Here is a 13,658-nt window from a genome sequence, read left to right as displayed (position 1 = left end):
TCGCAACCTGCGTCTGCACATGCGCAGGTTGCGATTTGACGTTTCTGCGCATGCGCAAAGCGTGATTTAGCACTTCTGCACATGCACAACCGCCGAAACCCGGAAGTAACCCATTTCGGTACTTCCAGGTTTCGCCAGTCCGCAACCCAAAGAAACGCAACCTGAAGTGGCTGTAACCCGAGGTAGGACTGTATGCATTGCCATCTAATCTTGCCCATTTCTAAAATTTATCTATTGGTGAATGCTTTTCTTTTTTGTAAATCTACCAAAGAATAAAACAAAACCGGGATTAATGAGTTTTCTCAGGACAGTGGAGGGGGGTTGCCATATCCTGTTGGTGGACTCCCCCTTCTTCCAATAGGAAATGCTGTGCTGAGGGGGCAAAAGATGGGGGACTGAGGGTCAGTTGCAGGAGAGTGAGAAATGTCCCTATTTTCATCTGAGGAATGTTGGAGGGTATGGTATTCTATGCTCAATCATTCCCAGGTAACCGTTTAATCAAACATCTCCCTAGCACAGTGCCCCACACCCTCCCGAAAAAAGAGAGAGAAGAAAGGCTTATTTTATATTTTTCTATCATACCCATTTCTCTGAAGAGACTCAAAATGAAATCCAGTAGATATTCAAATTAACAAATTGACAATATCCATTTAAAAAAAATCAGCAGCACAAAACTAACAAAGGACTGAGACAGCAAAATCTTAAAACTAACTAAAGATGTCAATAAAACAACTACCAGGTCTTGATCAGCATAGCAATAGGCCGTGGTCAGCAAGACAATCCAGAGGATTTAGCACAAGGCCCCAGACGACGATCAGAGCATGAGTATGTATTTCAAAATGCCTATTTTTCTGAGCAAAAGGTTTTGTCTGTATCCCACCGATCATCCAAGGGGTTGTTTCATTTTATTCTCAAACCTGTGACACCGTTTAAGAGCAAGGGACTTTCCCAAGTTAGCTTCGTAGCTGAGCAAAAAAAGTTGAAGTCTAAAGTTGAAGTCTAATGCTCTAAAGCTGAAGTCTAATGCTCTTCTCCACGGCAAGCTATTATTTGCAACTCAATACACACTGAAAGAGTGTCATGACAGTGCCATGCTTCAGCTGCCCTCTGAGACTGCATAAATACAACGAAGCAAAAGTGAATATTATAATGCATTTGCCTCTTACTGTATCGCTTTGGTCCATCTTCCAAACAAAATGAAAGAGTTAAGGTTGCATCATCTTCAAAAAACTCCGTTGCAAAGGCATCCCACCAGAGGTTGTCACTGTCCTATGAGGGAAGAAATCATTCTTTTAACAGAAAGAAATCAGTTGTAATCTGCCTTCTTTTTCCCCCTTCAGGTGCACTTTCTTTTTAAAATATATTCTCAGCAAAGGAAAATTATGAAAAGCTATTGTCAGTAATTCAGTATGGCTGGGTATTGAAAAGAAGAATCCCATTTGCAAACGTGTAGAAATAAGCACCTTCCGTAAAACAGCAATTCTGCATTAAATCAAAACACAATTTAAGACACAAACTCAACCAATTTTTGGCATCCCTCAACTTCAAAGTTTGGCTTAATTTTTGGCTAAGCCTGGTCACATAGTGTTTTGCCCAGGATTGTAAAAACTGTATGACAAGTGGTCAGCCTTGGCTGCTGTTTCCACAAAAATTACCTCACACCATCAGTTCTACCATATCACTAAGGTTGCTAAGTCATTTTTTTATTTAAAAAAACCTTTTAAAATAAATAGTATATTTAATTTTATATAATATTTATTTTATATTTATAAATAATCTGCCACCGAACAATGTAAAATCACACTAGAATAAGCACTGCACTAACACTGTAACAACACTTTAAATGGTGTTATCAGCATCGTAAGTACTATTATTTCTTTTTATTTATTAAATTTCTATAGTGCCCTTCATCCGAGGGTCACAGGGCGATTATACAATATAAAAACACAAAAATATATAACATAGTATCAAACAAACAAAATACCCCCCCACAGTTATTATTTATCACTACTAGTAAATAATAATTATTATTAATAATTATTATTTATTGCTACCACTACCAACCACATATTTCTGCAATTATTAATCCAAGACCTAACCACCCCACCGCCCCTTAAAAACAATGAAAATTACAATGATAATCTCAAGATTAGAATCCCAAATTCAGTGATTTTCCCTACTAATTGGCCCCCTTGAGAAAAGAATATTAATGACACACACACACACACTCCTTCAGAAAAAAAATATTTCCAGACAATTATTTCCCTTTGTGAATTTCACTTCATCTTAGAAGACAGCCATAGTGAAATAATTCCTGATCAGCTTAGGGCTGTGATACGTCCTGACCTTTCCGGACATTACCAGGATTTCAATTGACGTCCGAGGGGAAAGGCAGAGTTTTGTTTTACAAAACCAAAACCAAACAAAAAACTCAACAATTTCGTGATGTACTGGTTTTTACTATTCGAAATATGGCAACCCTAGATCAGCTCCGAAGCATAAATTTTCTAAACCTGGACAGTGCATTGTCAATCGAAACTCTCTCTCTCCACAAAGTATATGGGTGATATCCCAAAAGCCCAGAAAAGACTGTTTATGTATGTGACAACAGCTGCAAGGATGCTACTAGCCCAAAGATGGAAAGAACCAACAGTTCCGACCAAGGAAGATTGGCAAATCAAATTGCTGGACTATGCTGAAATGGCAAAACTGACTGGGAAACTCAGGAATCAAGAAGATAAGGACTTTAAAAAAGAATGGGGGGAAATTCTAATTTACTTAGCAGACCATTGTAAACAACAACAACAAGTTAGCTGGACTGTAAAAATAACTGGTAAAGAAACGAAAAATATGGACAAATTAGAGAAATGGAAAATGTGGAGAATGTAATGAGAAGAATTATTTTAAGGACCCATGCAGGGGACGGGGGGAAGTTGCGAGATTCAGAGAATCTCGTATATGGATATGGTAAAAGCTTTTTCTTTTTATTATTTTGGATTTGTTTTTGTAAAAACCAATAAAAATATTTATTATAAAATAATAAAAAACCCGAAAACTGTTGGGCAGAGGTTATCAAACTGTGATTGTGGAAGAGTCAAAAGTATATGTATTTGGTACTGCTCTTGATTTGATTTGTTTCCACACCTACACACCCTCACAATTAAGATCAAGTTCATTAGGACCAAGATCAAATTTATCAAAAAGGCTAAAAAGGCCCTCCCTTACAGCTCAGGATCTCTGTAATATGGCACAGGTTTGAATGATGCAAAGGGAAAATCAGTAAGTGGTCTGCTAAACCACACAGCAGCCTTCAAGTGGCGGTTCCGCAGCAGAGTTTGAGAACTTCTGCCCCAGGGGAAACCAAACTCACACGGCTTCTGGTCAAGTCATGTATTTCTTGCTTTCATTTATGCAGAAATATAAAAATTCTAGTGGCTGGAAAGTGTAGTAATTCAATTATGGAGTTCTACATGGAAAAAAGTATAAACATCCATTTTCTCTTGCAATTTGAAAGCCATCCCAGATTTTTAATCAGATGTTTTCGGCATGCTTTAAATCAAGGAGAAGAAAAAGAAGAAGAAGAGAAACTGAAGTCAGTTGACTGCAAAAAGTTCGGTAGGGAAGGCCTATTCCCAATTAGAATCATATGTTCTGAGATTTGCCAGGATGCCAAATGGCATTCGGAGCCAAATGGTGTAGGAAACCAAAGCGGGGTGGGTGGGGAAGTATAATTATAAGGAGGAAAGACGGTTTTTAAAATTCCACTTTTCCAACAAAGAGTCAAGGCTTCCCCCCCCCCCCCAGGCACCCTCAACTCAGGCACTGACAGGTTACCTGGGATTTTGGCAAAGTAATTATTTTCCATTTCAGCAATAATGAGATATTACCATGGCAACACTCCTTTCACATAGCACACTCCTGCTCTCAAACGTTGAAATAATGGACCAAAAAATTAATACTTTGAAAAGTACTTTAAAAATGCATTTAAAGCAGAGGACAAAAGGAAGGAAAGAGCAGAAGAAACTAGACAGAAGGGTCAGGAGAGGAGAAATGACCAGTGACCTTTGACATCTACTACACGTCAGTTTTTCTTCCATAAAAAGGCACTCTATTTAGTCCATTTTAATTTTTGCCTTTTATTTTCTGTCACAAATTTTCTTCAAATAAAAATTATTTAGAGGATTTTTAGAGAAATGCTGGATTTCATTGTTACCGTATTTCGAAACGTCTGAATGCTGGATGATGCAGAATTACTCTGCACTGCTGATATAAAGTTTGACTGTTAAAACTGTTAAATTACCCCCATATTTTTTTCTTTTGCAATTTCAGCTTAATGCATAATATGAAGAAGTTGCCTCTTTAAGAGCTCTTTACTGCAATCATGCTCTCATTGCGAGTCATGGGTAACAACTGTGGACTTTAAATGTACAGTCATACCTCATGTTATGTCCGCTTCATGTTATGCTCTTTCAGGTTACGTCCCGCGGCGACCCAGAAGTACCGGAAAGGGTTACTTCCGGGTTTCGCCGCTTTTGCTTGCACAGAAGCGGTGAATAGAAAACCGTGCGTGCGTAGACGCACCGCTGCGGGTTGCGCTCTTTTCATGTTGCAAACGGGCCTCCGGAATGGATCCCGTTTTCAACCAGAGGTACCACTCAAAAGGCACAGTCAGTCAGTTCTTTGGGGTCTGGTTACAATACAGGCAGATATGTTTCCAGTGTGCATCTACATGCAGAAGGCTGTTTCCCCTTGCTGGATGAGGCCAAGGCAAAAGGTCTTGAAGACCATGAAGGTCACGTTTGGTGATTTCCCGAGGAGGCTACTACTGGTGCACTATGTGAGGGGCAACCCTTGTTGGTGGTACAGTCGTACCTTGGAAGCTGAATGCCTTGGCTTCCAAACAAATCGGCTCCCAAACGATTGAAACCTGGAAGTGAGTGTTCCAGTTTTCTAATGATTTTCGAAAGCCAAACGTCTGGCACGGCTTCCAATTGGTCCTGCAGCCAATTGGAAGCCGCGCTTTGGTTTTCGAATGGTTCCGGGAGTCGAATGGACTCCCGGAACGCATTCTGTTCGAGAACCAAGGTACCACTGTATCTGTATGATTTGCCCTACAAATAAATAATAATAATCCTGGGGAGAGAATGGCAATTTTCATCATGAAAATGAGACGGGGAAACAATGCCAAGTGCCTCCTGCCCTAGTACTGTGGATCAAAGTGTTCTCCTATTCTGTTTTTAAAGTGGGAAATATGACTGTGGGTGTCCTTCTTGGGTTGGGGGGCCATCTGTGACAGATGCTTTAGCTGAGATTCTTGCATTGCAAGTAGTTGGACTAGTTGATCCTTGGAGATCCCTTCTAACTCTACAATTCCACGATTCTATGCTTCTGTTCCACTTAACTTGGCTCTTGCATTGTTGAAAATGGCCAGACTATTTCAAGAATTATCATTATGTTTTGTTAAGAATAAAAACAAATTATGGATTTTAATAAGCACTGGGTTTGGGGGATGTATACGTATGTAAACTTTATTTCAGAGCCCGATGTGTAAGAGGGGCTAGTTTTGTGGTGAAATATGCATGCCAAAGGTCTCAGTAACATTACTTTTAAAAAGGGTAAATGACTGACTTGTGTCAAGAGCTATGGTTCATAGAGGTATAGTATATATATGTTTTTAAAAAGCAAGTACAACAAATGCTCTTAATATTTTTGTTTGCTTTAGTTTGGTTTTGCAAAGCGGGTTCTCCTTCATGGAAAGCACGTGTTGCGGTGGGAGCAACCATGACATCCCCTGTTGCTGGGCGGGTTAGTTTGGAAGGCCACGAATTTGATTGGTCACCCCCAATGTTGCTGGGGAAAATTGATGGTTGCAATTTTATTTGATTGATGGGGGTGCTATATAGGTCCCTGTGCTTCCTCTTTTCGCTGCGCACATCGGATTACCCTCCCGTTGTTGTTGTTTAGTCGTTTAGTCGTGTCCGACTCTTCATGACCCCACGGACCAGAGCACGCCAGGCACTCCTGTCTTCCACTGCCTCCCGCAGTTTGGTCAAACTCATGCTGGTAGCTTCGAGAACACTATTCAACCATCTCGTCCTCTGTCGTCCCCTTCTCCTTGTGCCCTCCATCTTTCCCAACATCAGGATCTTTTCCAGGGAGTCTTCTCTTCTCATGAGGTGGCCAAAGTATTGGAGTCTCAGCTTCAGGATCTGTCCTTCCAGTGAGCACTCAGGGCTGATTTCCTTTAGAATGGATACGTTTGATCTTCTTGCAGTCCATGGGACTCTCAAGAGTCTCCTCCAGCACCAGAATTCAAAAGCATCAATTCTTCGGCAATAAGCCTTCTTTATGGTCCAGCTCTCACTTCCATACATCACCACTGGGAAAACCATAGCTTGAACTATACGGACCTTTATTGGCAAGGTTATGTCTCTGCTTTTTAAGATGCTGTCTAGGTTTGTCATTGCTTTTCTCCCAAGAAGCAAGCGTCTTTTAATTTCGGGACTGCTGTCACCATCTGCAGTGATCATGGAGCCCAAGAAAGTAAAATCTCTCACTGCCTCCATTTCTTCCCCTTCTATTTGCCAGGAGGTGATAGGACCAGTGGCCATGATCTTAGGGTTTGTTTGCGTTTGACCTTGCTATGCCTGTCACGGGGTCGTCTACTTTGGAGCAGGGGCCTGGTAGGAATTTTACCATTTGGCTGATTGGCTGGGGCCATTTGGGTTTGCCTACTGCGTAGCAAATCGTCACAACTTGTAAGGTTGCAGTTAGGCATTGTTTAATTTTTTGGTTGGTTGGTTTGGTTGGTGGAGGGGTAAGGGTTGGCTGTGTCTGCCCCTCCAGTGCTGCTGCTGCTGCAAGGGTATTCCATTAAAGGAATCCAGGGGCTCGCCGTGCTTTTGACCAAACCCCTGTCAAGGGGCTAGGGCCACGCAAGAGCCCCAGGGAGCATTTGGGGAGAGGTGTGATCCTGGCACCCAGCTTTAGTCTCTCCCCAAAATTGCTTACCCTTACTGACTTCCGCATGGGTGTGATTGCCAGTTCTGTTCCTACCTCCAAGTGGGAACAGATAGTCGCTAACCAATGCCTAAGCAACCACTCACATACTGTAATTCAATAAAGTTGTGGCCAAAATTATGCCAAAAACCAAAACAAAAATGATGTGTGAACCGTGTTTTTATTCAGGGGTGTCTTGGGGTCTTTGACACGGAATTCAATCTTGAGCACATCCAACTGCAAGCCTTTGAAACTTACCCCTTATCGCACGTGAACTGAAATCTTTGGGGCCTATCCCAAAATCTGAAGCAGCAGCCTGGATTATATTCCTGCTGATCATTGTTCCACATATCTCTTGATATGGCTTGGCTTGAGTGCCAGTGCTCGCTTCATATCGTTTTGGAGAATGGCTAGATGCCATCTCTGGAACAATGTCTGTTTAAACAGGCAGCAAGATCTGAAGGCTTGGCGTGAGGAGCAATGTGTTTTCTATTTAACGATACTCATCCAGTTTCTTGCCAGAAATTCTACTTGATACTCAGAGCACAACACCAGTTTTGTAAGTGCCTTATTAATTAACTTACATTTTTGTTTAGGTTCCAACTTGGAATCCATCTGAGCTTTCTGCAAGAAAGATGGTTCCAGGTTTCATTTAAAAAAAGAGAAACAAAATCCTGAATCGGCACTATATGAAAGCTCTCAAAGCGCTCTGAGATGTCGCCTGTAATTCTCTGTGCATGTAATTCTGTGTGCATGCTCGCTAGTAAACTAAAACGACAGCTTGGGATCACCTGGTGAAATGGATTGACAATATTACCGGTAGAAAAAAAACGAAGTACTTCTTCAACAATGAATACTTAAATTAATTCTTGCAAGATGCAATAGTGCCTAGTCTATATGATTTTTAAAGAAAGGAATTGATTCCTTTTGAGGGATTAGGTTTATGAATGGCTATTCACTGTGGTAACAAAACTGAACTTCCTTGTCGAGAATAACTGTACATATGAATACCTGGTATGAAAACAGAGAATGGCTGTCTCTTTATGCCCTATTTGTGTGCTTGCCCCAAAAAGGCAATTCCAAGGGGGATTTATGTTTCCGGAAATGTCAGTATGATTACACTGACATTTAGACAAATCAACCCATTAAAGACTTAACCTCCAGTATTGTGTGAACTTTTTTATTTTTAAAAAGAATAACACTGAGAGAAATAATCAAGTGCTTGAAACAAGCTACCCTTTCAGGGAGTAAATAATCTTATTACATACAATCTGGCTTGTTGCATCACCATATTCTGCCAAGGAAACTACTGCAGCAGTACTCTATAATGCAATGGAAAAAATGGAACATATTTCCGGAACAGACACTCTGCACATTTAGAGACACTAATACCTTTCTGTGACTGATAAACTGGCATGATGAACATGCCATCAGGAAGTATCAAAAATGCACAAAATAGCCTTTTCTTGGTTTATTCCCACTTAGGTTTGCTAAGTCTCTTTCAAACAGGAAATCTTCCAAATGGCAAAATCTAAAATGCAGCTGCAGGGAAGCTGTAGTCCAGAGGTCAGCAAACTTTTTCAGCAGGAGACCAGTCCACTGTCCCTCAGACCTTGTGGGGGGGACTACTGTATATTTTGAATAAAACAATGAACAAATTCCTATGCCCCACAAATAACCCAGAGATGCATTTTAAATAAAAGGACACATTCTACTCATGCAATAGCATGCTGATTCCCAGACCGTCCACAGCCAGATTTAAATTATGTAGCCCTGTTGTTTTGCTAGATCCACAAGGTGAAACTGTCTATTGTAAGAACAAAAAAGGTTATTACTCTACCTACCCCAAATGGCACCTGTTAAGCTTGCAACATGTCATTATGCTGAGAATTAGGTTTTATCTGTTTTGATTTGTGAGAAACCGAGTCAGAACATATAGGAGGATGGACAATGCCACAGTTCTTGGCAGCAATGCAACCTCTTTTATACCACAGAGTTCTGCCTTTATTTATTATGAAGCCATAGATCTAGATAGACATATGATGGGCAACACTGAAGAAAGGTTGGTTTCCAATGCGCTTTGACTCCTTACAATTCAGGGCCACAGACGGGCAAGAGGAGAATGAATTATCTGCTACTCGGAACCAACAATAACCTGAGTTGCTAAATGAAAGTAAATGCCGCAGACCAAGCTATTTTTGATTTGGTGTGCCTTTCCCCCAGTGGACTGAAGGTGATGTTGCTGTTTTTAAATCACATATGTGTAGAATAGATGGCATGTAATGCCTTAAGAGAGAATATTATGAAAATGATTTATAGGTGGTACATGACCCCAGTCAAGCTTGCAAAAATTTATCATTTGCCCGATAATAAACGCTGGAAATGTAAAGAAAATGAAGGAACATTCTTTCACCTTTGGTGGACGTGTCCAAGGATTAAGGCTTTCTGGGAAATGATCTCTAACGAATTGAAAAAGGTACTTAAGTACACTTTCCCTAAGAAACCAGAGGCCTTTTTGCTGGGCATAGTTGGCCAATTGGTGTCAAAGAAGGAAAGTACTGGAAGACGCAAGATCTACCCACTGTGGAAGAATGGCAGAAGAAGGTGATAGACTATATTGGACTGGCAGAGATGATGAGCAGAATCCGGGACCAGAGAAGAGCTACGGCGGAAGAGGACTGGGAAAAATTTAAAGAATATCTAAAGAAATACTGTAAAATTAATGAATGTTAGAAAGACGCTGGATCATAAATTAAGGGGTTAATTGTGGCAAGGGATAATTTAAAGAAATTAAATAAATACTAAAATTAAGTTATAAGTAAGGGAAGAATTTGCTGATAACTTAATCAGAAATTAGAATACAGAAAGGGGAGGTATGAGGAAGTCGAGAAAGTAAGTTATAAGAAAGAAAAATTCAAATTTATACGTGTTTTATGTTTGTATTTTTCTACTATAATGTCTTTTTCCTTTTTCCTTTCTGTTGATTATTGTGTTGTGTGGAAATGTTATAAATTGGTGAAAACTTGAATAAAAATTTATTTTTTTTAAAAAAAAAAGAATAGGATAGAACAGGACTAGAAAGGAATGGAATATATTTCTACTCTATGCTGCTGAGGATCATAACAACAACAACAATATTTATTACAGCCATAGGCCCATACAGGTAAAAACAACACATAAATAACAGCTTGTGCACATGGGGGAAAAAAAAAAACAGTCGCTAAAACACCACAGTAACAATAAAATACTATAAAATGGAATGGCATACTACGCCTTAGTTAGTTTGTAGTGCTCCTTGGCGTCGCTTTTGGGTAAGGACAGCGACCAGGAACCTAGCCACATTCAGGGTCGTATGGGTATCCTTATCCTGCAAAATTTGAGCAAGGTGGAATTTTGGTGGGGTACCCTCTAGTTTCTGTATGATTGATCCCAACAGATTTACCCGTGGCACATTGAACAGGGGGCAAGTGAACATGATGTGCTGGAGCGACTCCGGCATCTCCTTATCACATTCACACGTGGCGGGGGCTTGGCCCTTTGAGAATCTATGTCTCAGGACGTAGGAAGGGAAAACGTTGAACCTCGCTTTGGTGAAGGCTAGTCTATGGGCAACAGTCGAGAGGGAGGAGAGGTATGATGGAACGCAGTAAGTTAAAGTGATACCAATGTTCTGGGGCGAACAAACACCTCCCCCCAGCATATAATTTCGCTGTAGATCGATGTCATCCAGTCTTTGGCGGATCAGTCTTTGAGCAGTAATTTGGTCTAGTTTTAGGGAATCTGAAGGAGAGATTCCATAGCTCAGGAGTTTGGCATGAATTCTACTAGTCCAAAGGCTAGCGAATTCATCTCGCCATAAGCACTGGACAAGGTAGTGGTTTGGTAATCTATGCCACAATGATAACCAATAATTGAAGACTTGCTTCCACAGGCAAGTTTCTAAGGATGCGATCTTCAGTTCTAGTCGCATGGCTGCGTTGCTTACGCACAGGGGGAGCATTAGGAGCCGCCGCAGGAATTGATTTTGCAGTGTCTCAAGAGGAGCAAGATCTGTCATCACGGCCCAAAGCGGGGCAGCATAAGCTAGCACGGCGACCACTTTTGCCTTGAACACCTTTAGGGCCGAGGGAACATGCAAAGCTCCATCCGAAAAAAAGAATCGGAGGAGCGCATATGACAAAGTTTTGGCCTTGTTAAGTAGGTGTTGAATTTGAGCTTTCCACCCCAAGTTGTGTTGAAAAATAACTCCTAGGTATTGAAATTTTAGGACTTGCTCTATTTTTGCTCCACCAAGCTTCCATTCGTATAATCTCCGGCTTCTGGAGAAAATCAGAATCTTGGATTTAGCATGGTTGATGGTTAATTGGTTGAGTTGACAATACGTGGCAAAGATCTTCAAAGCTCTGGTTAGTCCAACACGTGTATAGGATAGAATTACCGCGTCGTCCGCATATAAAAGGAGTGGGCAGCGATAGTCCGCAAGTCTAGGCGCGTGTGTACTTGGAGATGAGTTAACTAGGGGTGCTCGCATGTCGCTGATGAATAGGTTGAATAGACAGGGAGCCAATATGCATCCTTGGCGCACTCCCTTGTTTATTGGTATCGAATTTGTGAGATCGCCCGCAGGGGTAAGTCTCACTCTAGCAAGGGTGCCTTCATGGAGCTGACTTATAAGCCATAGGAGTCTTCTATCGATGCCCTGTTTCGCAAGTTTCTCCCATAGAATATTTCTAGGAACGCTGTCAAAGGCTGCCTTTAGGTCTAAGAAGGCAGCACAGAGGTAGCCCCGGGGGGGAGAGGAGTACTTTCGTGCCAGATGGTAAAGAACTATCGCATGATCGGTTGTAGAGCGTTTAATTCTGAACCCTGCTTGTTCGTGGCCAATCTGATTAGTCTCATCTACCCATCGCAATAGTTTAGTCAGCAAAAAGCTGGCATAAATTTTCCCTATGATCGAAAGGAGGCTGATGTTACGGTAGTTTTCCGGCTCCATTGGAGAACCTTTTTTGTGAATTGGTACTATAATGGCCTCCTTCCATATTTTGGGGATGAGGCCAGAAGCGTTGATTGCATCAAAGGTTTTGGCCAAGATGCCAGCCCACCATTTTGGGTGTAGTTTAATGGCTTCAGCAGGGATCAGATCGGGCCCTGGGGCTTTACCCGGTTTCAGCTGCGCTATTAGCTTGGCTATTTCGTCCGGATCGGTGGGAGGCCAAATAGGTAGGTGGGTAAACAGTTGCGTCAGGTGGTCGGAGGGAGCATCTGCCTGTGAGAAGCATTTCTTCAGGAACAATTCCCATGTCGGTGCAGGGATGACTGCCCTGGGATGACTAGAAAGGAACTGGGGGAAACTCTAATCAAAAATGACATCTTCAAGATTACAAGACAGCGTATAGTGAAGTCATCCAGGTTTATAAAGCTATTAGCTTATCTTCTACAACATTTACAATGAAATCCCATAGATGATTACCCAGAAGTAAGTCTTATTGGGGTTTACTCCCAGGTAAGTGGGCATAGCAGTGCAGTCGTACTTTGGTGCTTTGGAATAGAGTAAGATTTTGCCTGAAATGCTTTGGAGGCTGTCCAACTTGGCTCAGAGTCTAAATCCAGATTCAGAAAAATAAAGCTTCATGCTTATCCCAGTCACTTTGGGAAAATAAAAACTGCCATATTTTTCTCCCATCTGACAGAAATGCATGAAATTTGCAGGCATATTAACCCCTCCTAAGTGAATAGTACATGCCAAATTACAGACAAACAGGTCCAGGGGCTTTTGTGCCAGATTGGTGGGAGTGCATGATTTTATTTATTATTTATTATTTACTTATTTATACCCTGCCAATTTCCCTGACGCAGGTGGCGCTGTGGGTTAAACCACAGAGCCTAGGGCTTGCTGAACAGAATCCCCATGGGGAACCATGGTTCAAATCCCCATGACGGGGTGAGCTCCTGTTGCTTGGTCCCTGCTCCTGCCAACCTAGCAGTTCAAGAGCACAAAGTGCAAGTAGATAAATAGGTACCGCTCTGGCGGGAAGGTAAACGGCATTTCCGTGCACTGCTCTGGTTCGCCAGAAGTGGCTTAGTCATGCTGGCCACATGGCCCGGAAGCAGTACACCGGCTCCCTCGGCCAGTCAAGCAAGATAAGAGCTGTTAAGTTGTGGGTTGACATAGCAGCCGGCACAGCGATTTCTTCAAGTAGCTCTTTATTTTGTAAGCTGGAATAGAACTGACTGCAAACAGCTCAGCCGGCCTGCTTTTATAGGCAGCCGGCTGTCAACATTGTAACAACAACAGCCCAGGGTTCCCGCCTAAAATAACTGACGCGGACCTGAGTGAAAACTATCTACAGACTTGAGTGAAAACTATATACAGTATCCCCCTGTTGGCCCAGGGTGAAACTACACTACATAACAAGAGCCACAACCCCAGAGCTGTCCGCGACTAGACTTAACGGTCAGGGGTCCCTTTAACTTTACCTTAATTTCCCTGGCAAGGACTCAATGCAGCTTACAGATAAAATAAGAGCAGCTAAAAACATAGAGGGGGGGGTCATTAAAAATGGATTTGCTCCCCCTCCATCAATTTTGCAAGCGGCAGTTTTATTATGAAAATGGCACATATCACATAGGTGCAGCCAGAAAAATAACCTGCAAAATAT

The 13,658-nt window shown here is 41.7% G+C and overlaps 1 protein-coding gene across 5 annotated transcripts in view; it reads right to left on the bottom strand.

Moving 5' to 3' along the window:
* Positions 1–13,658, bottom strand: part of LDB2 (LIM domain binding 2) — a 229,033-nt gene that overhangs the window by 141,830 nt on the left and 73,545 nt on the right. For 3 of the 5 annotated variants that reach the window (XM_081925734.1, XM_081925731.1, XM_081925730.1), the window contains exon 2: positions 1,167–1,269. In XM_081925734.1, coding sequence (XP_081781860.1) covers positions 1,167–1,269 — 103 coding nt within the window. Of the gene's footprint in view, positions 1–1,159; positions 1,270–13,658 lie in introns of all 5 variants that reach the window. The other 2 variants (XM_081925733.1, XM_081925732.1) reach the window with 1 other exon arrangement.

Source organism: Podarcis melisellensis (genome assembly GCF_964234715.1).
Source record: "Podarcis melisellensis genome assembly, chromosome: 9".
In the NCBI taxonomy this organism is placed as follows: Eukaryota; Metazoa; Chordata; class Lepidosauria; order Squamata; family Lacertidae; genus Podarcis; species Podarcis melisellensis.
This window is presented reverse-complemented; position numbering and strand designations above follow the sequence as displayed.